The sequence below is a fragment of the Notechis scutatus genome, chromosome 1, assembly GCF_049901735.1.
Source record: "Notechis scutatus isolate UNSWTSFEM ecotype Mainland chromosome 1, rNotScu1.2, whole genome shotgun sequence".
NCBI lineage: Eukaryota > Metazoa > Chordata > Lepidosauria > Squamata > Elapidae > Notechis > Notechis scutatus.
This window is the reverse complement of record NC_142009.1, coordinates 289,143,055-289,169,175: the sequence shown is the minus strand read 5'-3', so window position 1 is coordinate 289,169,175 and position 26,121 is coordinate 289,143,055. Positions and strand designations below refer to the sequence as shown.

General features: G+C 35.7%; 1 protein-coding gene across 5 annotated transcripts in view; it reads left to right on the top strand.

Annotated features, from left to right (window-relative positions):
- The window catches only part of SLC25A21 (solute carrier family 25 member 21), a 306,437-nt gene that overhangs the window by 269,800 nt on the left and 10,516 nt on the right, over positions 1–26,121 (top strand). For 4 of the 5 annotated variants that reach the window (XM_087951846.1, XM_087951844.1, XM_087951848.1 and 1 more), the window contains 3 exons: positions 12,197–12,263; positions 17,193–17,252; positions 23,100–23,207. In XM_087951846.1, the coding sequence (XP_087807972.1) occupies positions 12,197–12,263; positions 17,193–17,252; positions 23,100–23,207 (235 nt within the window). The remainder of the gene's footprint in view (positions 1–12,196; positions 12,264–17,192; positions 17,253–23,099; positions 23,208–26,121) is intronic. The other variant, XM_087951845.1, reaches the window with a different exon arrangement.

Below are 26,121 nucleotides of genomic sequence, written 5' to 3'. Positions count from 1 at the left end.
ATCAAGATTTAACTGGTGTGGTCGGTACTGATTGATCTGACCATGTAATTCTAAATTGTGAACAAATAAATATATTTACTCACAAGAGTTTCATGATTGCAGTGGGTATAAAGTTCTTAAATTAATACAATGTAAGTGATACATGCATTTGTAAACAAGAAACATGCAAAATATTGTGTGCACAAATGTTTATCATATGTGTTTCAAAGTTCAAATAGCTGCAGACAAAATCACTCACCTGTACTTATAGCCCTCTACGTATCAATTATTAAGACAGAAATTTGGAACTTTTAAATAATTTTGAGTGCAAGCAAGACTTGTAGAAATACACATTTAATGTTAAGTTACATGTTTGATGTAACTTCAAAATTAATTTTTAAAAATTCAGCACATTTTTCTATTTTAATTTTTTTTACTATCTTAAATTCTTGATTTAAGAGGCATCTAGTTACCATTAGTTTCACATAGTGAATGTATGTGGATATACAGATCCAAAAGATGATAAATATTCTATGCAAATGCTATTAACATGTAATGAAAAAAATGGTCATTCTTAATCCAAGCTTTGTAACCATATTAAAGACTGTAATTCAATATTGTTCACATTAACATATGTTCATCTAAATTGTCTGCACACTCAGCATGGGCTTGTAAAGGTTTGCCTTTTCGGACATCAGAAGTAAGACAAAATATTGCCATATCTTTTTACATGAGAAAAGTTTGATAGACATTTTCTTACATTCTTCAAATCAATAGACATAGGTGTGGTACAATATTTAAGCAGTGGCTGCTTCCTGCTGTACCTGTTATGCAAAGGGCAGTTTTGTTAGCAAAGCCAAAAAGAATCCTACTCAATTTTTTTTTTTTTTTTTTTTGTTATAGTGTTTGGACAGCCAAAAATGCATACTGAGCACTCAGCCAATTCTGACAATCTGAGATTTAAAGAGGTATTTTTCCATCAAAGAACTTTAGGTAAAGTTTTTCTTGGCATGTCTTCATTTTCTTCCAGTAAATAGACAGTCAGCTATGGAAAAGCAAGGGAAGTTTATGTGTTGGGGAATGTACATTTGAGAAAATGGCAGAGTACAATTGACACCCAGTGAATATATGTCTCAGCTGTTTTTAATGGATATAAATCATAAATTTTAATTCATTTATACTGATGAGTTTTTAATTGCTGGCTTAAAACAGCAATTGGGAGACCATTTGGTCTTTTTTCTTTTTTTGCAGTCATCCCCCCCCCCAAAATAATAATAATAATAATTAGAGCTTATTTGCAGGCTGCAGGTTATTTGCATCAGGTTGCAAAAGCACTGTAGCAACTGGTAATTTTTTTTGCCATTACCATTTTGGATCATTCCTTCCCAATTCAGTTTACTTGCTGTCCTGTCCTATTTTTAAGTAGTTCCTTGATGCCTCTATAACTATTGCACTGGATTTCTGCATTATTATAAGAAGGCATTGGGGAAGCAGACTAGCCCTAATTGGCCATTGGTGCTACTTCTGCTGTCAATAAATGTCAGCACATTTTTGGAAAAGGGAAGGAGAGGCTTCTGTCCACCATGAAACCTTAATTTCCTCAAAGCTAGCACATTATTTTTGCTCTTGTCCTTTTTATGTCCACCAAATGTTTTTGCCTGCCAGCACGTTTCCCACTCCAATCAATTATGTTCAATTATTTTGGCTATATCCCACTCTTTGCCTGCCAAATGAATTAGTACTAAAATTATTGATTGATGGTTGCCAGTTGCTTCTGCAAACATACACACCCATGCCATAATCACAACAAGGATATTACACCAATTAATAATGTTTGCAGTACATTTTTTGGACATGAAATGTTAACATTAGTGGCAGGTAAAAAGAGAACCTGAACCATCATTTTAACTCATTTCTCTGCACAGAAATTGGAACCTCTTAGACCAAAAGCCATTTCTATCATGTCTCAGACTGCAGTAATACAACTGTCATAGAAAACACTCCCAATAGAAATCCACAGCGGATGGACAGAAAAAAAAACACAGAAAAAAGTTCCACATCATATTAACCCTTCTTATCCTTGGCTATTCCATCCCAGATCTAAATAAGGAATCTTTGTTCTATCAGGTATCTGCTGAAAAATGTACTGAAAAATGAATATTATGATTTATGTCTATCTTCAGGCCTTACCTTCAACTGTTAATCAAGCTTTTCATTAACCTGATGTTGTTCTTGTTCAACTCCTGTACTCAGACACTTCCACTTGAGTTGTCAGGATCCTTTCGGATATTCTCCAAGCAGCACTGCAAAGCTTCCTATTAGCACCACTTTGCTGAAACGTTTCTATAGATTTACAGCGGAATGTAGAAATGATGGACAATCTGTTCTCTTTGCTTTAATGGTTACAACATCGAAACAATGACATTACAATAAAGTAGCAAAAAGGAGAAAGTTTCCATTAGGGTTAGAGTAGAGAACTTGGGATGGGCATGTAAAGGCTTCCATGTTTACATACATGAAGGGAAGGAAGGGAAGGGAAGGGAATTGAAGGAGCAAGGAGAAAAGGAAACAATTCCTAAAAGGAAAGGACAGGTACTGGACACCCACATGAATGGGGGCTGCTTCCTTTCATGGTTGAGAAGAACAGAAGCAGGGGAACAACAAATCAGGGCCTGTAGAGATTATAGCCCAAAGTAAGCACCAGTTTAGCCCTGTTACCAAATAATTGTAATCTGGACTGGAATGTTTAAAGTTGGCTTCAGAAACGGCCAGGAACAGCACAACACAATTTAGGCTGCTGTACAGAATTGCCCTAGGTAAAGTTGTTCACTAATTCAGAGTAGAAATCCTAGGAATATCACAAATGCAGTACACTACATTGACTGCAACTATAATTTTTTTAAAGTTAAAGGAGCAGGAAAATCTGGAAAAAAAAAATATAAAATTCAGAACAAGGTGTAAATTTTTGAACCACTAATGAATACTCCAGTTTTTCAGCAAATTACACAGCTGAGATCATAAGAAACATCTTCCTTATATATACGTGTTTATCTCTATACTCATCCTATACTTTTCATATGTTTGATATGTTTATGGGTGACATAAATTTGTGCATATGTTTCAACATAAAATGTCATTGCAAATTGCATAAAGAAAGATGAGATTTGGGTTGTATGTTTAAAAAATGAAAAGTTCATTATTTCCAGTTTCTGGTGCTAAAGAAATTGAATGTTTCTTTCCTATCTTTCTTCCTCTAGAATATTTCTTCTTTTCTAGAATATATATTTAAGGTGTGCCTAATATGGAAAAGGCAGCTAGAAGTTCACACAAGTCTGTCTGGGATTTTTTGAGCAAGAGACAGCAAAGTCTCTTAATACCTGTAGAAGGAAATCTCAGTCATATGAATGATGTTGCTAAATTTGGTGATTATTCTCATTCCAAATTTACACTCATTTTGATTTTTGGGTGCCATACATGTTTAATAAAATATTATGATTGCTACTTTCATCTGGTTTTGGGGCCAACCTACTGGATCTTGTATGAAATAATGAAATAACGATGAAATATCATTTATATTAGCTATTAAATAGGATGAAATACTGAGTTCAACTACAAGTCTAGAATTGAAGGCTATCAAACTTAGCATGTGGAACTATATATTTAGATACTGTAGAAAATAGATGAACTCAAAAGAAATTTAGGGGATTCATTAGGAATTTAATCCTAATAAAGAGGTTTGGCTCTAGCCAAACAGACTTCATTATTAAGGTATGCAATTAGCCGATGCAGTATTATATTATATGATTTATCATATAATTTGATTTATCATATAATAGTATAATAATTAATTGTTAAATGACCACTAATTTACTGATTCATTGAACTGATAGAGATTTAATACTGTATCATTGACTATCTAGTCTACTGATTGATTGATTCTTAGTAATAAGTTGATTGATTGATTTTTAGTAATAGGTAACCTTAGTTTTGATTTGTTCTCTAACTTATCAATTAACATTTATTAATTACCAACATTCATTAAGTAACTGTCTACCTATCACATTAATTAGCTATTGTAATTGTTTGGTGTACTATTGTCATTGACCATGCCAGCCAGAAACTCCAGAAACTCCAAATCCTCCACTACCAAACAACAACAACAAAAATATCTCTACCAATGACCTCCCAGACTCCTGTACATGCTTCAGATGTCTTAAAACCATCAATGAAAGCAAAAATAACATCAAATGCTACCTATGTGACAATCAAGCCCACCTTGCCTGCTTAAACTTAAACAAAGACGTAGTTGATCTCCTAAAAGCATTAGATACATTCCCTTGTCTATGTCCATCATGTTTTCCTAAGCTAAACAAACCAAGTACCCTGCCTGTCAGAGTTGATAGCATAGAAAAATAGAAAAATGCTTAGCAACTCGTTTTGAAACAATTATACAAGAAAGCCTAATTTCTCTTGGGAAAAAACATACAGCAATGATAAGCGACTACCTATCAGCTCAAAATCAAATCCCAACCCAACAACCACTACAACTACTACCTCAACTACAATCACAACTACAACCAAAAATAACCATCAAACCACAACCACAAATAATTACTATCCCATCAAATAATTCCACAAATGATATCTCCTTACTCATCAGAGACACCATGGAATGTGATCAGAAATGTCCAAATGCCATCTTATTTGGTCTTGAAGACACCAATGAATCAGATGACATCACCAAAATTCGTAATATCATAAGCAACTCAAATACAACAAACATCTCTCCTGAAGATATAATTGAAATAACCACAGATGGCCCTGGGTACAAATACAATGATGGCTCTGTGGCCCCAAAATTTTGTAGAGTTGTTTGCAAAAATGAGTCCAGCAAACACATATTCATTCATACAATAAACGCCATTGCAAAAACCAGTCCCAACCACAAAAAACTTCCCTCGAGACCAGACTTATCCATACTGCAAAGAATCTGCTCCCGTGAACTTTCCAATGGACTCAAAAGATGTCTAGACAATGGAGAGAAGGATCTCTACATTGATTACCGTGCAGATTGTATCAAAAGTAAGTCACACAACCCACAACTCCACATCCAACCCTACCTCATCCAACCCACCATCACTCAAAACTAGGCATGCACGCCCCTAACTACCTCAATTCCAACTTCGACTGGCCTTAAATGCAAGCTACTCAATGCAAGAAGCCTTGTGAATAAAATACCTGAATTTCTCCTCTTACTAAATATGGCTAAATTCGACATCATATTTGTCTGTGAAACATGTCTCAATGCATCTCTCCCTGAATCCATTACCACAGTAAGAGACTGTCATGTTTACTGATCAGATCATGAAATCCGTAGAGGAGGTGGTCTTGCTATCTTCTATAAAAAGTCCTCACATCTAAAAAACATCCATTAACTGGATCCTAAATGAATGTAAAACTGAACCCATACATGCAACCTTCTACAATGCTGTAACAAACCTGGGACTGGAACAACTAGTAACCAACAATACTAGACTTAACAACTGCCTCGATCTCATCTTCTGCAATAGTTTGAATTCAATTTACGGAATACAAATTAAAGAACCCTTTTCCAACAGTGACCACAGCATGATTGACTTTTGTCTCAACATATGTCCACACAAAAATCAACACAATGACAAAATCCCCAATTATAACTTCAAAAAAGGCAACTATGATCTTATAGACAATGATCTCTCATCCCTTGATTGGCAATTTCTATTCACTGGATGCAATACTGTTGAAGACCATTACAACATATTTTTACTTGAAGTCAAAAGAGTCATCAAACTATATGTACAATAACAACTCCAAAAACCAGAAAAAAACAGATTACCCATAACAATAAGGAAGCTTCAATCCAAAAAGAGATCACTTTGGCGGAAAAACAAATCTGATCACGTTGCCAACTTCAAAAGCCAATACAAAAATTTATGCCACCAGATAAAGACTGGATGCACCAATTATCACATTAAACAAAAGGAAAACCTTCTACTCACCAATTCCACCCGTGCTTTCTACAATTTTGTAAACAACAAACTAAAAGACTCAATGTCCATCCAACCCCTGAAAGGACCTAATGGTAAAGACTGCAGTGATGACACCATTAAAGCCAACCTCTTTAACGCATTCTGTGGCTCAGTATTTGTAAACAGCAATGGATCATGTCCAGTATTTCCTAGGCAAACCACAGACAAGTACAATGATCTAATACATATCGATTTTACAGAAGACAATGTTGAAAAAGTACTATGCAATCTAAAACCATCTCTATCTATTGGACCAGACGGAATATGTGCCTACTTCTGAAAAAAGCTCCCCACTGCCATAGCAGAACCTCTAAGCATAATCTTTGAAAAATCTTTCAGGACCAGCTCCTTACCAAAACTATGGTTGCAAGCCACAGTCATCCCCATCTTCAAAAAGGGAGACCCCAGCCTCGTTGAAAATTACAGACCAATCTCTTTATGCTGCATCACCTGTAAAGTCATGGAATCAATTATTAACCAATCCATTATCCTCCACTTAGAGACAAACAGCCTAGTCTCTAATAAACAATTTGGTTTCAGAAAAAAATCGATTCTGCAATCTGCAACTCTTAGACTGCAAAAATATATGGACTACACAACTCGATCAGGGCAAAGCAATAGACGCAATCTACATAGACTTCTGTAAAGCCTTTGATTCAGTGGTACATAACAAACTACTCCTAAAACTAAAATCTTATGGTATCTCTGGACACCTGAATAACTGGATAGAAGCATTCCTGTCAGACAGACAACAAATGGTCAAAATTGGGAGTGTCCTATCAAATTTTGTACCTGTCAACAGTGGTGTTCCCCAAGGCAGTGTTCTAGGACCAACTCTCTTCATACTAAATGACTTCTGTGATAAATGACTTCTGTGATCATATTAAGAGCAACTGCATTCTCTTCGCTGACGATGTAAAGCTATTCAACACACACTATTCAACAGACAATACTGCTTCCCTTCAAAAAGAGCTCGACTATGTATCAGAATGGTCAAACAAATGGCAATTTCAAATCTCAACAAATAAATGCTCTGTCTTACATATTGGCAAAAAAAACAAAAACAGAAAATAAAATACAGGCTGAATAGTTAAGACCTTGTTGATGATCCAAACTGTCAATCTTGGAGTACTCATTTCTAATTATCTAGGTGCTAGAGCCCACTGTAACTACATAGCCAAAAAGGCATTAAGAATTGTTAATGTAGCTTTTTCTCTGGTAATATTACACTACTAACTAGAGCATACAAAACATTTGCTAGACCAATACTCGAATACAGCTCATCAATCTGGAACCCACATTATGTATCTGATATTAACACAATTGAGAAAGTCCAGAAATATTTCACAAGAAGAGTTCTCCACTCCTCTACTTGTTGCAGAATACCTTATGCCACCAGACTTGAAATTCTACACCTAGAAAACCTAGAACTATGCCACTTTTGGTCTGATCTAAGTATAGTATATAAAATTATACATTGCAATGTCCTATCTGTCAATGAATACTTCAGCTTCAACCATAACAATACAAGAGCAAACAATAGATACAAACTCAAGGTTAACCGCACCAAACTTGATTGCAGGAAATACGACTTCAGCAACAGAGTGATCTATGTACCTGTACTCTACCTGACTCTGTGGTTTCTTCCCCAAACCCCAAAAACTTTAACATTAGACTTTCTACTATTGACTTCACCCCTTTCCTAAGAGGTCTGTAGGGGGCATGCATAAGCGCACCAACATGCCTACCGTCCCTGTCCTACTGTTTCTTTTATTTATTTTTATTTTTTTCTTATATGTATCCATGTATTCATAACTATGTTTTTACTTATACCTATTATCTTGTAAGCAATTGACAAACCGAATAAAATAATTTTAAAAAAAGAATAAGTAAATATTTACTATCCTTGCAAAGATGCAGTTTGTATGTGGTGGAGCTGCCCATTTCACTTCAAAACAGTCACTATAAATAACAAGACAAACTTTATAGTAGGTACCATGTACCATTATTATGATACATGTGTGCAAACATAAACATTTCTTGCTTAGAAATGTGAAGGTGACTAAATATGGATTAGCTAATGGTTTTGTGCTGTTTGAAACCCCGTAGGTGAAACTGATTATATAAGATTGCTTGTATGTATTACTGGGGTCTTTCATTACTTAGCATATCCATGCCTATCTATCCAAGACGCTGCAGACTCTCAATAAGAATAAGTTTTCAAAAAAAATTCATCTGTGTCCTGACAGAGCAGAGGAAGAAACCCAAACCAGATGACAACAGGGAGAAGAGCACTGCAGCACTTTTTCTCAGCACTTTTTCTCAGGATATTTCTCCAATAATATCAAAATAATCACAGTTTTGAGCAAAATGTCTCCAATTTTGGGCAAAATGTCTCCAACTCCAATTGGTTATATATTTTAATCCATAGCTTGTAAATTGCCTATAGCTGCAAAATGAGAATATATGGCACATATATTTTTAAAAAGTTTTTATAAAGCAAACATCAGAGGATGATCACTTTAAATAATGCCTCTGAATAAATTTTAAGTTTCCCCGGATTGAAGTAGGATATTTTCACATCTGACTATCCTGAATGCCTTTAATTTGATGTATGAAATCTGAAGGTACTAATACAACCAAATTGCAAAATATGTGGTCCTTAAAACATTAGGTCTGTGTTCAACTGCATTGGATTAACTATTGAATATGCGTTTTATATGCTTATTTCAATTTTTACAGATATATTTCATCCATACTATAGAGTTGTATTCACAATGTTAAAGTTATACATATTATCATTAAAACTTTTTTGCTTATACAATTCTAAAATGAATATATGCAAATTCATACATACTTGAATAATGCATCCAGATAACAATGATTGAAATTAAAGTAAAAGAGAAACCAGCAAATGAGATGAATTTCACCACAAATAATAAAATATTTATATAGGCTGCAATTTAGATGTGCAATTTATCTGCAATTTAGATGTGACAAATAAAACAAGAAATAATATTATTCCTAGGTTTATCAACATCCTCTATCTGACCACCAAAGTAAAACATCTGGAAACACTAGTAATTGTTTTAATAGTAGTAGTTGTAAGTTATCTATAAATACGATTTATTTGTAAGATTTATATACCACTTCAATCTATTTTTATTAATAGAAATGGTAGTCCAAAGTAATATATCTTTCTTTCATTCATTTTTTTAAAATGTTACTATGTATCTAATGAAAAAGACACACTATAGTGTTTTTAAATTTAAAAAGAATGATAATTATAAGAGTAATTATATTTCATTTCAGGTTACTGATATACCATAAAACATTAATTGATAAACAGATGGAGATTTTGATTTTATTTTGTTACTGGGAGCCTAACTTCTACAGATTTATTCCTCATGCACCATAATTATAAAAGCAAAAAGGAAAGAATATGAAGCAAGCATCATAAGCTTTCAGGTTTTGGTTTCTTTAGAATAAAAAATTGGGCTGACTGTATTCAGGTTTCAGTGGAAATATGAGTTGCACAATACAAGGAATGCAATTTAAAAAAAAAAAAAAAAAAACCACCCCAAACCCTTATCTCCAATTTGCCTGACTGAAAAGATCCTCTGAATTCCAGTAATGTACATTTAACACACTGATCATTCTGTACATCTACACTGCCAAGCTCTGTAATTCATCTAAATTATGTGAACCCCTGATTCATGCAAGGCAAGTGAATATGGCCCTAAAGGTACTTTCTGTCATTGTTTCAATTACAGAGCTATGTGGGTAACAGGCTTGGATTTGACAGCAACTGAAGAAAGAGGATATTATATGCATGCCTTCAATCAGCTTTGTATTTGATCCTTAAAGGGAAAATTATGTGAGAGACAGGGGAGGAAAACAACAAACTAAGCAAGATCCCAATTTCAATATAATTTGGAGAAAATAACTGATTTGGGTTGGACATTTTGCCAAAATGGATGACTCAAGGCTTCCAAACAAGAAATGGAAACCAGAAGGATGCCTAAAGCCTTAAAGAAGAACAAATTGGGAAGATATGATTGACTGTAATGTTTCAAAATCAACTATAGCAAAGACGAATTTGGGTGGTTGCCCAGAATACAATTGAATGGTGATGTTCATTTAGATGCTTAATGTTGAAACAAAATAATGTGTTTTAACTGAGCTTCACTTTAGCATGTAACTGTTAACTCTTTCAAATTCAAAAATATGGTCTTGGGGGCTGGAATTGTGCTCGTCCTAGGGTAGCAACAAAAGCATAAAAACAGTCTAAACAAAGACAGAGCAGGCAGAAAAAAAAGTATTAAGTATAGTATAAAACAGAAAATATTTCAGGTTTGTAAAACCCTTAGAACCGTCTGTGTATCAATCATCAGTCATCAGCAGAACACCTGATTAAATCTAACTCCCACAACTATAAAAGTAATGAGGTATCTGTTGTAAACTTAAGGATATATTTTCATTAACACTTGGGTAGCAGACCTACCTGCATTTTTTAAATTCTCAGTAGCCATTTCCTTCACTCTGAGACTATAAAAAAACTACCCCTGACATCTGGATGCATTTTCTTTATGTGCTATTTATAGTTTCTATATACAGTGAGTTTATCTGTCCTTTGGGACACACTGGCTGTCTTTAAATTAAGCCATTCTCAGTGCAACAGTGGCACACAATGCATGCATATCTGAAGTGAAAACTAGGTCATATATGTGTCAGGCAGGCTTCTGTCTATTGCTGAAAGTCATGTGAAAATTACAAAATATTAGAAGCTTTAAAAGAAAAATAATAGTGTGGTAGATGTAACTGATAACATGGAAAGCATAGAAAAGACACAGTTCCAGTATAAAGCAAGGTCCACCCTCAGTTTGAATACAGAACCCAAAAATACTTGAGAGGAGAGAAATGTCTTTCTCCGGCATTGAACCGTCATTCAAACTGGGCATCAGTCATGTTTCTCTGGGAAGGGTATTCCATAAGCCAACTAGAAGCTCTGCCAACTAGAAGCTCCCGTTCATTGCTCCCTGGCAAAGGCAGACCAAAATATTCACCCAAGTACTTAATGGGAAGAGGCATCTCTGAATATACCAGCTGTCCAGAGCTTTAAAAATCAATAGCGCAGCTTGGAAATGGGTTGGCAACCATTGCAGCTACCGACACCTTGGTATGATTTTTGTTCATTCTTAATCCTGCTTCTTGAAAATCTTCTAAGGTTGGATAGGAGCTGTAGGGGGAAAGGAGGGAAAGGGCAGTGCAGGGCATATTTCTTTCCTCTGTGTGAGCCACCCCACAGCATTTGCTACAGACTGCCTTTTAATAAAGCAAGCACTGAGGTGCATTTGTTGTGTCTTAGAAAGCAGCACTGCTTTTTAGAATCTGCTTTCACTATTTTCTTTCAAGGAAATCCAGTTATAAAATGGTAACAAAGGGCCACAGGAGGACACTATAATGCTATTCAGAATCAACACAAAAACTCAGATTCAGTTGACTTGACATAAGTAATTGAACTGGACTGGTTTAAGGAAAATATGCTCAAATCTAATAATAAAATTAAATTGCCAAGTAGTCAGCTTGCACATTGAATCACATTTCCAAAGAGCCAAACTGTGTTCTCCATGCCTTCTTTTCACTTTTTGTAATCATTTTCCTTTATTAAAAATGATGTTGCCAGCCTGAAGCCTGACTACTTAAAGAGTCAACAGTAAATAAATCATTCCTACCCTCCACCTTGTTTTCTCTTTTGCAGAAAAAGTTGCTTCCTATTTACAAAAAAAAAAAAGTAATCTAATCTGCACAGATTCTATGGGTTGCACTTGTGTTTTGTTGCAATTATGCTTCTTGTTCCAGTGTAAACTAAAATTTGGACTTCAGTCCTCACATTTATTCCAGTTTAATCCTGTCGAAGTCAGCGGTATTATCTCAGGAGAAGTAATTTTAGGACTGCAGCAATAGTTACACAATATGTACAAAACCAGAACTCAATTATTGACAATAAGGGCTGTTCTGAATAATTAAGAAAGCCTTGAGATTAGTTGTTTTATTCTGAAATGAAAACAGAATTACCACTTGGCTAATGTTCATACATACCTGGGTATTTTTTTAATGTTCTTTTTTTGTCTTTCTTTATTCAATAGCTTGTTTGGTTTCTACAAAGGTATCCTCCCTCCAATCTTGGCTGAAACACCCAAAAGAGCAGTAAAGGTAAGTCAATCTCCATCCTCCACAAAGTGAAAAATTACAACACTGGGATCCTTGGTACTCTCTCTGTGTGGTTGCTTAGTTGCAGACGTTTCATTATCCAACTAGGTACCATCATCGGTGTTCCACAGTTCAACCCTGAGCTGCAAATATTCTCTTCTAACTGGGATTACTATAAGTAAGAAAGCCATTTTACTTCCCTTCCAAGATATCTGACCAGAGGACATTAGGAGGGAGTGGAGAAGCCTCTCCAGCTGTGGATGCAGAGGAACTATACCGCTGCTAACTAGCAGGCAGGTCTCCCTACATTGTCTCAGGGAAGCTTTGCATCTTAAATTTATTGCATGGGCTCCAAAGATGCTTTTCTTGATTTGGATAGGTAACTGCAAGGTGTCCATAAGACATGGTCAAAATAGTCTGTGATAACCACTAATTCTTCTGTTTCTGGCATGGACATTTTCAGGGATTTGTCACTTAAACAGAAAGCAGAGATTCCACAGCAAATTAAGGGAAGTGTTGAATCCATTGAAAACAAAGCCCTTCCATTTCCATAGCTAGAATAAGGATAAAATGAAATCAGCCCTGAATCTGGCCGCCTCCTCTTGCCTCCAGCATGACCCCCCACAGTTTCTGCCCAGTTTATTCATTTATTTTAGAAAACATTTAGGACTTGCTTTCTCTCTGCTTATACGGAATCATACTTAGGCAATATATAAATGATACAATCCAGATTATTTTTTAAAAAATAAATAAACAGCGCATCAGGGAAGTGTTACACTGGGGCTAGATAAATGCAAGGCTGTGTCCACAAATATTGGAACCTGTTGGAAAATAAATGAAGAGTTAAGCAACTTTCAGCGGAGCTTTGCAGCAAACTGCAATGGTGTTGATTGTCTCTGTTTAGAGTTCTGCCTTTCCATTTCAATTCTTCCTCTCTTTTTTTCTCCTCTGCATTTCTGTTCATTTTTTTTCTTCCTGTGAGTTAGCATTTTATACATATGAAGTCATAACTGGAGTATTTTTTTTCAGAAGGTTTCCATTTTGCTTTTGGGGGGTGGAAATACATTATTGTAGATACATTATAAGATACATTACTGTAAATCTTCAAGCTAGTTTATCTTTCTTCCTTGGGGGAAAAATACTTTTAGGAAAAGCACTATCCAAAAGGAACACCAAACATTCTGTCCTCGTATTTAACTCAGAGCTAGACTACAGTATTGAGTAGTTTAACGCTGAATTAACACTTTATGCCATTGATTAGCTATAATAACATTCATCCCCCTTAAGACTTTCCCTTTATGTTAGAGGCAGCTGCAAATGTTGCAAGTCTTTTGAGGTCTTCCTGATGGTGCCCTTTCGATGATGGCTCTGTAAACACGAGAAGATTTGAACTAGAAATATAAGAGATTATGATGCCTTTAATAATGTACACTAAACTGCTTAAACCACTTTAAAAGGTATAGAAAGCTGAGTGTCTTGCAGATGTCACACTATGTTATTGACAATAGCAGCATGATTTTACCTCCTAGAACAGATGGAACTCAATACCTGGAAGCTTCCTTACATTTCCAGTACAACTGTTGTTGTCGTTTTGCTATGCATAGTTTGAAAAAAAAAAAGAAAACAATGTGGAATGCTTGCTTTTGATAATTTGCATGCATGTGTGCACAAACATCTCACACATTGACAAATAAAATATGCTTACAAATAAAATATTCTCACACAACAACTCGCACATTAAGCTGATACAAACATTTTGTTAAATATGGACCTCAATTATTGTAGATTTTAGAAAGAAACTTGCTCTGGAAAAATATTTTCATAGTTTTTTTTCAGTGTCAAATAGTGGCTTAATCATTGGGAAATTTTAGATAGTCCTATTTTATTAGAAGTTAGTTATTCATGGAAATGAAAGTCAGGATTTTCTGATCATAGAATTTCACATTTGCAGGCTCGGGGAGCGTAGCAGATATTCCTTGGAATCGCTTCCACATTTGATACTGTAATTTAAGTTCTATTGTGGTAATTTTGCACAGCTGCATCTCTACCTGCCATTTTCATCTTGGTTACTTTCAGAGAAAAGCTGCCTTGAATTATAGAACTGCTGGGCTGATAAAAGATCATTCAGATAAACAAACAAGGCTGAGTTCCTGTTGAGAAGAAAAATATAATTGTCTATTCCTTTCGTAAATCCATTTGCATGTAAAAATAAAGCCATTATAATTAAGGTAGTATGTCACTTGGACGCCATGTGTCAAAGACAATTTCATTTTGAAGAGTTCAGATCCTTTCTCAATGTGTTTGTGCCTCTTTCTCTCTTTCTTCCTCCACCCTCCTCAAAGAAAGCTGGTAACTCTGAAGGATGAAAAGCCAAACTTTATAGCCCAGATTTAGTCTGGACTTGAAGAAAAGACATGAAGAGTGCCAGTACAATGCTTAACAGATGATCTTGTTGGGCAAATACATCTTTTGCATCTGTTCCCAGACTTTTTTATATTAAGGTTATTGGGACATATGGTAAATACCGGATTTCCCACCCCCCCCACTCCTACCCCCATGGAATTTAAGATTTATAAGTGTCTTTGCCAGATGAACAGCATCTTTCTTTGAATTTTGTGATGAAAGCATTTTTTTTTAACTTAATGGAACTTTTAGAATTCTTAAGCAATAAAAATATTTAGAGATGTTCAATAAAGTAAACCATAGTAAGCCATGCAAGGAAAAATTACTAGGGTTTGTTTGTTTGTTTGTTTTGGGTTTTTTTGGACAAATTAAATTTGCACTCGGTTGTTTTCTGCAGCTCAACTGGATATTTGCTTTGGTTTTGTTCAGCTACAGAAATGTAATAAAAACCAAGATGTCTAACATAACTTATTTTTATATGCATTTGGGGGAAAAAACTGATATTTTGAATGCAAATTTTTAATAAAAATATAATGGAAACATGAGAAATATAAAGATTCCGTGAAATGTATTTCATGAAAATATAACTGATTTCTTGTGCCAAGTACTTATAGTTATGCTTTCTTAATTTTTACAAACTTTCTCATCAACCAATTAATTTTTGCAGGGTTTTTTTTTTTCAAATCCCTTCAACTATTTACTTTTCCTGTATAACAAAACAAGTTTTATACCCACTTTCACAGGAATAAGACCCACTGGACTTCAGTGGGTTCTTTCAAAATAAACTAGGAAAGTGGGTAGCAAATATATTATTGAGGTTTCTAGACTTCATTCACTACAATTAAGTTAATTAATAGTAATAAATCAATTAGTTGTGATGCACAATGCTTGTAAGATTGTTTTAATACTGGTGAAGAATGCTGTGGAGCATTTTCTTAATACCTGTATTCTATAAATACCTCATTCTATAAATATTTTAAAATTTAATTAATGTATTTATTTATTTACCACAAAAAGGTGCTTGAGCTTCAGACATTTCTGGTTTGTTCATTGAAGTATCAATATTGTTATGAGGCTTCTGAACAAAATAAAATAATTTGCATTCCTCTACAAATGAATTGTTATAACTGTTATAACAAATTGAAATAAATAAAAATACACCCCAGGTGTTCTTCTTCTCAATAACTTGCTGGTTGGTTACCTCTCTCTTCCCTATGCCTTATTTTCTTTGTCCTTAAATTTTAAAAATATTGGCTAGCAAGCAAATCTTTATCTGGATCTGTGCTGTGGGTTTGCATATAAAGTGCTAACTCTGGAGCCAGGCTGCCGGTATGCACTTTATAGAGACATCAAATAGATAGCATTTGGAAAAGATCTGGGATTTATTTTTATGATTAGTAGTCTGAAATTCAGTGGGAAAGCAAACAGATGTAATATGTGCAATACTAATGTAGCAGTAGCCATCTCAAACCTGGAAGTCTTGGATACAAATAGGTGAAGAGAGTAAGTCAGGGGTGTCAAACTCATGGCCCATGGGCCGAATGCGTCATGCACTGGCCACGCCCACTCCCATTTTAGCGAAGGGGGGAAAGTTGCAATACATCACATGATGACATGTCATCACGAGTTTGACACCCCTGGAGTAAGTAATTTAAAACAAATCAGCAATTAAGAATCAATGCAAGATAAATATTCCTGTTATGTCCAGTTTTTGCCACTTTTCCCTTCTTTTCCATCCCATTCTTTGAAAGGCTTAGGGTCTATCCTATTATAGATAAACAGGAAAAGAACGTTGCATTGTATGATTAGCTTTAACTTCCTATACCTCTAATCCAGTACATTTTATTTCATTTTAAAAACCAATTGTGTTACTGACAAATTAAAATTTGGTATTCTGCTTGATACCAGAATATCCTTGTATAAAAATCTAGAATGATTTTGAATTGTGTTAGTTGCTACAGCAGTGATTATATGATAGAATTAATTTTATTATCAACAGATTTTGCTGGTATATTTTTGTTCATACTAAACAGTAAAAATAAAGGAAAAAGTCATGTTATATTCACTAACTGGAATAAATAGAAAAGATTTCCATACCTTAGTAAAAGGAATATTGTTTTTGGAATAAGAAACTAAACACATGAGAGAAGATATGATGAAAGGAGTATAGAGTTTAAAGAGGACAATGCTGCGATGTGAAACTACTATAAATTTGACTGGATTATACAGTTGTATAATACCATTCTCTCTCTCTCTCTCTCTCTCTCTCTCTCTCTCTCTCCCTCCCTCCCTCCCTCCCTCCCTCCCTCCCTCCCTCCTGTATCTTTCCAATAAATGTTTTAAATGATCTGAGAACAACATTTGTTTGATTCAGTTTAACCAAAACCATGTGTGCAACAGTAATCATTCAACAATGTACAACCAACTCAAATCATTCTTTGACTTTTCTTAGTCTAATAAAGGTAAACAGCTTTCTGTGATAAAAATCTCTATTCTTAAGTTTTACATTTCTCCTTATTTATTTTCCAGTTCTTCACCTTTGAACAGTACAAAAAAATACTTGGAAATATTTCTCTATCACCAGCTTTGGTAAGTGTTAGTTTGCCATTCAGTATATATAAATGCATTTACTATAATGCATTACATAGTACTGTATGTTGTCTTCAGATTAGGTAAGACAGTGGAGATAGGAAGAAAGTCAGAGTTAAACTGGATGGGATACCAATGCTCTGGATACTAATAACGAATTATTTTATTCATATATAAACAGATTTCTTTGTGCATGTGTATGACTCTAGCAGGCAGAGCTTGCATTGCAAAGATGCAATGCTTTTTTTGTGTCATTTTGATAGACACTTCCAATCCTTCCTATGCCCCGGCAATGAAAAAAGAGCAGATATTTTCTCTGTTGGCAGCACCTTCAGTTTTGGGAGGAGACTTTTAAGATGGCTTCCAGTTGTAGAGGAACCTCTAAAACATTATATACTGTACAGATGGACCTTTGCTCTTGCTAGCCTGGATTTCAGTATAATTGTTTGTGTGAAACAAGAAAGGTAAACTACAGTGCATGGGAAACATGCAGCCTCCTGCATCTCCAAAACCTCCTGAAATTATTCTGCTGAAATTTTGCAGAAAAGTTCAAATGAGGAAGAAAAGGAGGGAGGAAGAGAAGAGAAGGGGAAAGGAAAGGAAAGGAAAGGAAAGGAAAGGAAAGGAAAGGAAAGGAAAGGAAAGGAAAGGAAAGGAAAGGAAAGGAAAGGAAAGGAAAGGAAAGGAAAGGGAATCAAGCCACAGCTATTCTGGTAATCCTGCTTTAAAATGTCATGAAATTATTTCCCTTCTCTCTGTTAACCTTGCTTGGGCAATGGGAGTAAATATGCTTTAAGATTTTTAGATAGTATGAATGTTAAGAAATTCTAGGAAGTTGACTGCCCAGCCATCAATCCATATTAATGACTTAAATTGTTAGCAAAATGCAATTGGAAGGGACAATTAATAAATCCTGATCATCTGGAAAATAATTTTTTAGTTGAATTTTTGGCTCTTTAAGTGGAAATTTTGTGACAAGCTTAAGAAGCATGTCATATACCTGCCTATCATATAAACTGGAAAACTATTAAAATATACATTAACAGGCAATAGAAATGAAGGTTTTTACAAAATGGGTATGATCCCTTTTTAACATATTGTGTTTAACTACCATATTACTATTACATCACTGTAATGGTCTCTGACTCATGGCATGACTCCCATGCTCCTTTTATTGGACTTCCATATTTTCCAAAGAACACGAAGTAAATTATTAAAGATTCTGCATATCTTTTTAACAGAGAAAATGGTAATTCATCTTGCAGATGTATGTACTAGGATAATTTTTTCAGTATACTCTGAATAAATAATACAGGGGGTCATTGAATTTAATAGAGTATAACACATTTATAAAGCCATAGCAGAAGGAAATAGCAAGAGGTGTTCTGTATGAAGAGTCTGGAAGAAAATAAAAGATATACGTCCACGTCAGGGGGAATCTCTACAAATCTCTTGATTGCTAACCAGAGTAAAGAAGGGATATATGGCCTGTAATACCCATCAATGAATGGTTTCAGTACAACAGACAGTTACTGGATTAAGAATGCTTAATGCAAGGCATGTTCAACCTTTAATCCACATGCTGGATTTTCATATCTGAATGATCAGATTGCACAGAGAGTTCCAAAACCACTGCAGCATGAGCTTGGCCAATTTGCAATTATCATGTCTTATAAATTGGCTATGATACTGTAACTGGGCAAAGGAAAAGTACACTTGTTTGGGTTCTGGGAAGCATGGAAAATTGAAAAATATACTATTGTCAATGTAGATGACATCATCATTTTCAACAGCACTTGGCAAGAACATCTAGCACACCTGCATAAAGTATTTAAGTGTTTGCAAGGAAGATAACTGACTGTAGTAGGGCCCAACTCCTCATGAGCCCAACTGAAAATAAGATATCACAGTCTGAAAGTAGCTCAAGGAATCTTTAGAACACAAACTGACAAGATGGAAGCCATTCACAAATCAGTTCAACCCAAAAACAAAACAATAGTCTGAAAGGATAATAGACTGGCATAGATGATTACATATAAATTGTTGCTCCTTTAAGCGAATTCACTCAACAATAACACTACAAAACCTCTTGGCCCAAGGAACTTGAGAAGATATTTCAAATTTTTAAATTAACTGTGGGACTCCAATGTTCAACAAGTTGAATTTTTCTCATGGGTGTCAACTTGATGTGTCTGAAGTAACCATTAAAAGAACCCCTCAGGAAAAAAAGACCTCATTCCATACTTTAGAGGAGAACTAATTCTGCACATGGTATAATGTTTAGCCAAACACCAAGCATGTTATTTTCATCAAATAGTCCTCAAAATTCTTCCTTCTGATGTATTCACCAATTACCATTCTTAAAAATGGTTAGGGTCAATGTCCTTTGTGAAAGATTACCACTACAGATTGACATTTATAAATAGTGAGATATTAAGTGAACAAAAAAAGGTCCCCAATGACCTTCAATTCCGTTAACAGTATCAGCTGGCAGTTCTGTATCCCAAAAAAAGAACTAATTTCAAAGTTTCCTATAAAGGACTATCTGGTTTAAAGGAGAGGATAATAAAGTGAAGGGAAACATCTGATTCCTGAGACATAATTCCAGACCTCACTCCAATCCAAAGCAATCCAACCTAGTAGGTCAACCTGGAACCAATTTTTTTTGGGGGGGGGCTTTCAACAGATGGAGTTGCCAATTAGCATGAAAATATTGCAGGTGCATACAACATTCCATATCCCACATAATCCCTTCTAGTGCACTGTCTACCTATCCAATGGGGATAAAGTGGAAGGAGCTCTGCTTTGAGTGTGTCTTGGAGGAGCCTACCTTATGCTACTTGTTCTATATTAGACTAACCATAAGTCTGAATCATGGCAGTTCAGATAAAATATAAATCAAATACAATTTCATATTCAATATGCAGAAGACTATTGTGAGATTATTCTGAGGAATTTATAAATTACAAAGATCCAGATGTTCCATTCCACTGATACTAATGCAACTTTGCTCAAAGTATGATTGTTCTTAAAAGTAGTAGGGTGTATCCCAGGTAAGTATTTTAGGTTTGATCCAAATTTACATTTAATTATTTTCGCCTATACATTGCTATTTCCCCATTTTTCTCCCTCTGACTCATTTAAAAAGTCTCAGGCATTTCCTGAAATGATCCTCATTTCAGGCTTCAACTTATTCTAGAAGATACAAGAATTATAAAAGTCTTGCTGTGTTCTGACCCAAACCTGTTTCCAGGAGAGCAAACACAAGACAAAGGCAGCAGCCCAACCTTTTAATGTTTCATCTATGAATTTTGTTTCTTCACAGACAAAAGGCTGCTTCCAACTAATTAACTCCGACAAGAAAGAGCCTTGCCAAGTTTTTGCAAGGCTGCCAAAAAACAACACATAAGAAATAGTTTACAATACAAGTCTTCAAATAACAACTGTAATGCCCATGAGGCTGAGTTTCAAAAGGTCTTTGCTTCCTACAAAGAATGTTCACTGCACAGTTGCCTTTTATCTTCTTGAAGGAGGGGCCATTACCTTGCAGCCTTACTTCCAAGTCGCCCGTGCTGTTGTAGCTGCTCTTTCCTGTGAGCAATTCTGCACACACGTGCACTTGGCACAGGCTTCTCGGGAACCTCCTCATCGCTGAAGGCAGCAGTTCACTCCCTAATGGTCCTGGCCCCTCATCTGAGTCCTCGCTCTCCTCAGCCATCCACACCTGCTGCCGGCTAACCACAACATGCTGCTGCTTTCTAAGTTTTAAGCACCATTTCAATCTGTGCTGGATTTTTGTCAAGTATGGTGAATGTTATTTGTTCGTATTGGTAAAGTGTATTTTGGGAATGTTCATGTGTGTTCCAGAAATCCTAAGTGGAGGGGATGGAGAATGTGTATCTTGAAGCAACAATTACATCAAACTTTCAGTATTTTACAGCTGCTGAATCCAAATAAATATTTCGTGTGTCTGTGTGTGTGTGTGTGTGAATACAGGTAGTACTGGACTTACAACCATAATTGGGGCCAGTTCCAGTTTCCTTTGCTAAGCAAAGCAGTTGTTAAGTAATTTGCACCCAATTTTATGACCTTTTTGCCATGATTATTAAGCAAATTACTGCAGTTGTTAACTGAATCATGAGGTCATTGACTTTGCTTGATGGCAGCCTGCTGGGAAATGGTGGTCACATGGCCCCAGAACACTGCAACTACCCTAAATACATGCTAGTTGGCAAACACCCAAATTCTGATCACAAGATTGTGGAGAATGCTACAATGGTCATAAGTGCAAGGACCAGTTGTAAGTCACTTTTTCCAGTGATGTTGTAACGTTAAAACAGTTACGAAACAAAATGATTGTAAGTCAAGGACTACCTATATACCAGTAAAGATAAGCGTTCTTGAAAACTGTTGTAGAATGTTTTCTGGTAGGCTTTTAGATGTTTTCAGTGCATTGTATTCTTTTTTTTAGATATCATAGCATTAGTTCTGGGCATGGTCTATTTCTTCCGCCATATCGCTCTCCCACCAACAAGTTATAGAACAAAATATATAATATGTTTGTGAACTCTAAACTCATCTCAGCCAGTCCTTGAGTATTGAAGATTTGTCCTGAAATGAATACAAACTCCAGCTCCTTTGTAGTGTAGTTTGTAGTTATTCATTAGCTCAGCAAACAACAAACACTCTTCTCTGACAAGAAAGGCTAAAAGCCAGGCAAGGTTAGAGTTGGGTTTGGTAGAGGGGGCCACCTGTCGGGCTCTGAGTTCACTTGGACCCCGTCAGCTTCGAATATGCCTCACAGCAAATCAGTGGGTCATGTCACCTTATCTCTACTGCTGTTGGATCTGTATTTCTGCTTGTGTGCTGGCCAATGGCTTTGGAATGACTCAGCAGAGCTGAGGGTGGATTCTGCAACAACTACAGGGATGGAGGATGGATTCTGAAACAACTGCACTGCTGGAAATGGCTCTTTTCATGTATTGATGTGGTGCATATTGTTAAAGGGGGTTGGGGCACATATAGGTGGTAATTAAGCCTTAGGTTAAAACATGGTGCAGGTGGAGGCACCAAGATGGCTAGCGCCACAGGGATCGCGCAGTATCGCGAATCCCTGCCGCTGCCGAAGCCGACAAACCGGAAGTTTGCTGAGCTAATGAATAAACCACCATTGCACTACCAAGGAGCTGGAGTTTGTATTCATTTCAGGACAAATCTTCAATACTCAAGGACTGGCTGAGAATTAGCTGATTTCTTAAATGGAACATTTGACTCAGTGCTACCAAGTCAATTATGTCTGGTTGTGAAGTTTATCATGGAGAATTTATTTAAATGAATTGTTTCATTTAATTGGGAATATAGCAACATTATACTGTATATTATTGGCATTAGAATTATTGAGTTATCTCTTTGTTTTATATGCTTCTTGTAAGTGATGTAAATAATTGTTTCTATGAATACACAATGTACACAACAATGGGTAAATTATTCCTGATGCAGCAGTGCTTTCTTCCTAAATAGGAAGTGGATGATATGCTTTTCCCCATATGTATTTCTTAAAACAGTCATAAACTTTCTTTCCAGCTAAAGGAAATGCATTGTTGATAGGACTTTGACATTTTATTTTGAATATTTGGAATGCGGTTTGTGGCTTTTGTGATTTTTTTCGGCATGAATTGTCAACATCTAATCAAGGATGAAAGCTGTTTAGGAATGGCATGCTACTGCAGAAGAATTGGTCTCTCCACTTTCATCATATTAGTCATCATATTATGCTCAGTTTTACAATGTGATATATGGAGATGTTTTACCATAGCACATGAAAACTGATTGATTTAACTCTTTTAGACATTTGCAGTTGCGGGCTTGGGATCCGGGCTAACAGAAGCAGTTGTGGTTAACCCTTTTGAAGTAGTCAAGGTTAGCCTCCAGGCGAATCGGGATGCTTTCAAAGAGGTAGAGTAACTGGGATGGGGTTTTTTTCAATATGTTGGGGAATTGTATGTATATATCTTCATTAAGCTCTGGGGGTGGATTTCTTGAGTTGGTTAAAAATAAGTGGTGATTCCAGTGTAAGTGTTGTCCCATCAAAATACCTGACAAATCAAATCAAATATACGATAAAATACACTGGAGGGGGGAAGAGAGAAGAGGTTTTAGGAATGAATCCCAAATAATTTATTATCTTATGCTATAATTAAAAAAATGAATTTCAGGTTCTATCAGAAGAGGGAACAGAAGGAAAACATGGAAAATGGAAAAAATTCTTTTTTCCTCCTAACTTATTTTGCTAAGTCCTATGCTATACTCTAGTGAAGTGCTGCTTCAAAATTTTATGATGGAGTTTCCCAAGCATTCTCAGTATAGTAAAAAATGATTAATTGGAGAGAAGAATTAGAAATTTAAATGTCGTAGCCTGAGTAAACTACCATATTTCTTGGTCAGGACAATAGATGATTCTAACTCTGTCATGTAACCCATTAGTGGATATGAGTGTGTGAATTCATCAAAGGGATCACCACTGCTGGCCAGTTTCCCTGATTCATTAATAACTGTAGATATAGTGCGGAGCAAATGTACATCCGGAGTGGGATTCAAATTTTTTAACAGCCGGTTCTGAGGACGTGGCTTAGTTGGTGGGCGTGGCTTGGTGGTCATGTGACTGGCTGGGCATGGCCAACTCAATATCACTCACATTGAGGCACACATCTCCTCGCCTGGCCTCTCGTGACTGTGGGGATGCTGCAACAGTTGTAAGTGTGAAAAACGGCCATAAGTCACTTTTTTCAGTGCCACTGTAACTTTGAATGGTCACTCCACACAAGCAAAGTACCAGCAAAGGAGGGGAAAAAAACTCCAGAGACGTTCCCGAGACAGGAAGTCTAGTCCTGCCAAGAATGTAATAAGGGTTAACGAAGAGGCAGTTTCTGTAAGAAACACCAGAATGTTTCCTTCCTGCCTTCCTTACAGGATTAGGCCAGTAATTTCTTCTAACAACCGGTTCTCTGAACTGCTTAGAATGTTAACAACCGGTTCTAGCGAATAGGTGTGAATCTGTAGAATCCCACCCCTGGGTATCCATATGCCAGATATAATAGATTATTGTGCACTTAATAAGTATAGTCTTCAATACTATACTAAGCTTTATTTCTTATTTGTGGTGGCCCAACATAAGTAGAACCAAACATGCATAGTTGATTTCTCTCTCCACATACTCACACAATCAGATTTATCCAACAAACAATCAATGAATAAATTTCTACATATTGAAAAAACCCTCCCTTTTTACAACCCTGTATTCCTGATCACACATAATAACCATCTAGTAATTATATATTTAAGCACTGGACTAAACAGACAAGCAGTTTGGTGTAGCTGTTAAGGCACCAGGCTAGAAACTAGGAGACTCTATGGGTTCTAATCCTTCTTAGGAACAAAAAACCAGTTGGATGACCTGGAACCAGTCACTCTCATTCTCTCAACCCTAGGAAGCTGGCAATGGCAAACCACTTCTGAAATCTTGCGAACAAAACTGCAGGGACTTGTCTAGGCAGTTGCCAGGAGTCAATGACGATTATGATTTTTTTAAAAAGACTAAATGAATTAAACAGGTTCAAAATGCACTTTCTATATGTACTTAAAAGCTTAGGAATTCTCAGCTTATAGTTAGTTAGTTAGTTAGTTAGTTAGTTAGTTAGTTAGTCAGTCTCTTTGAGTAATAAATATGCCTTCTCACAAACTACTTTTAAGTTTCCTGAATTTTAAATATAAAGCTATGTGACACAGTAAGGAGGGTGAAAACTGTGTCCCATCCTCTTGTGTGTACAATTCTTATTTAGCCTTCTGAAATAAAAATTTTAATGATTGCTTTTGTCCAACAATGTTTTCCTCATCTAAATCCCATCTAAATATTTTTATTTTATTTTTTCAGATACTGTTCTAATTTCCCCTGTGTTTGAAGGTCAAGCTTGCTATATCTATGAGTGATACTCACTTTGGGATGAAATGCTCCTTTGGCACTACTACCTTCATAAATGAGATTTCTCTCCTTATTCTTACCCACAGAGGAAGTAATTAAGTGCCCTCTCTAGTCCATTTTCACTCTTGCAGATAGATTAACAGCAGCTGCATTTTCAAAACTATTCAGAAGTATTCCCAGCATAAGTCCCACAGTTTTCTACCAGATTTAATTATTAAAAATCTACTGTATTTGGGGTTGTAGATTTAAGTTGCAATCTGATAAGGTGACGTTTACCAAACTGACATGATTAAATAGTTGCAAAGCAACTCTAGCTTAGGAAACAACTTTCTAAAGTCGAACTTTTCCACCTCAGAAGGTCTGAGTACATATAGCAAGTGCATTTATAATTTAGGAACATTCAGAAACTGACAGGGGAACTTCACAACCCCCTTCTGAAACTTAATAATTCTGCTGTTCTTCATGATTTCTCTACAGGATTCTTAAGTAAATAAACATGGTGTTTGACTTCAAATGCAATAGAAATGAATCTCTCTGTGAACAATACGGTTTGACATGTTTGAATATGTTCAAGAATTTTCTAAAGAAAAGGAAAGAGAGAAAAGTGGTTGAAAATCCTTTCCTAATTTTTTTTTAATTTAAAAAAAATGCTAGCAAAGCTTATAGAAGGTCATGGTAATTGACAAGGCAGATTTGCTGGCTTAATTTTTAGGGTAACTACAAAATTCACGTAATAAGAATATATAATTTAATAACAGGTTATCCACAAATTTATTGACAAGCAAAATGATGAATATACAAAGGGGCTTTTCTTCTCTTGCTGAAGTCAGAAAAATGAATAGAAAAATCCGGACAAGATTAAAATGTGTCAGTACAGTCCTCCTTTAAGTC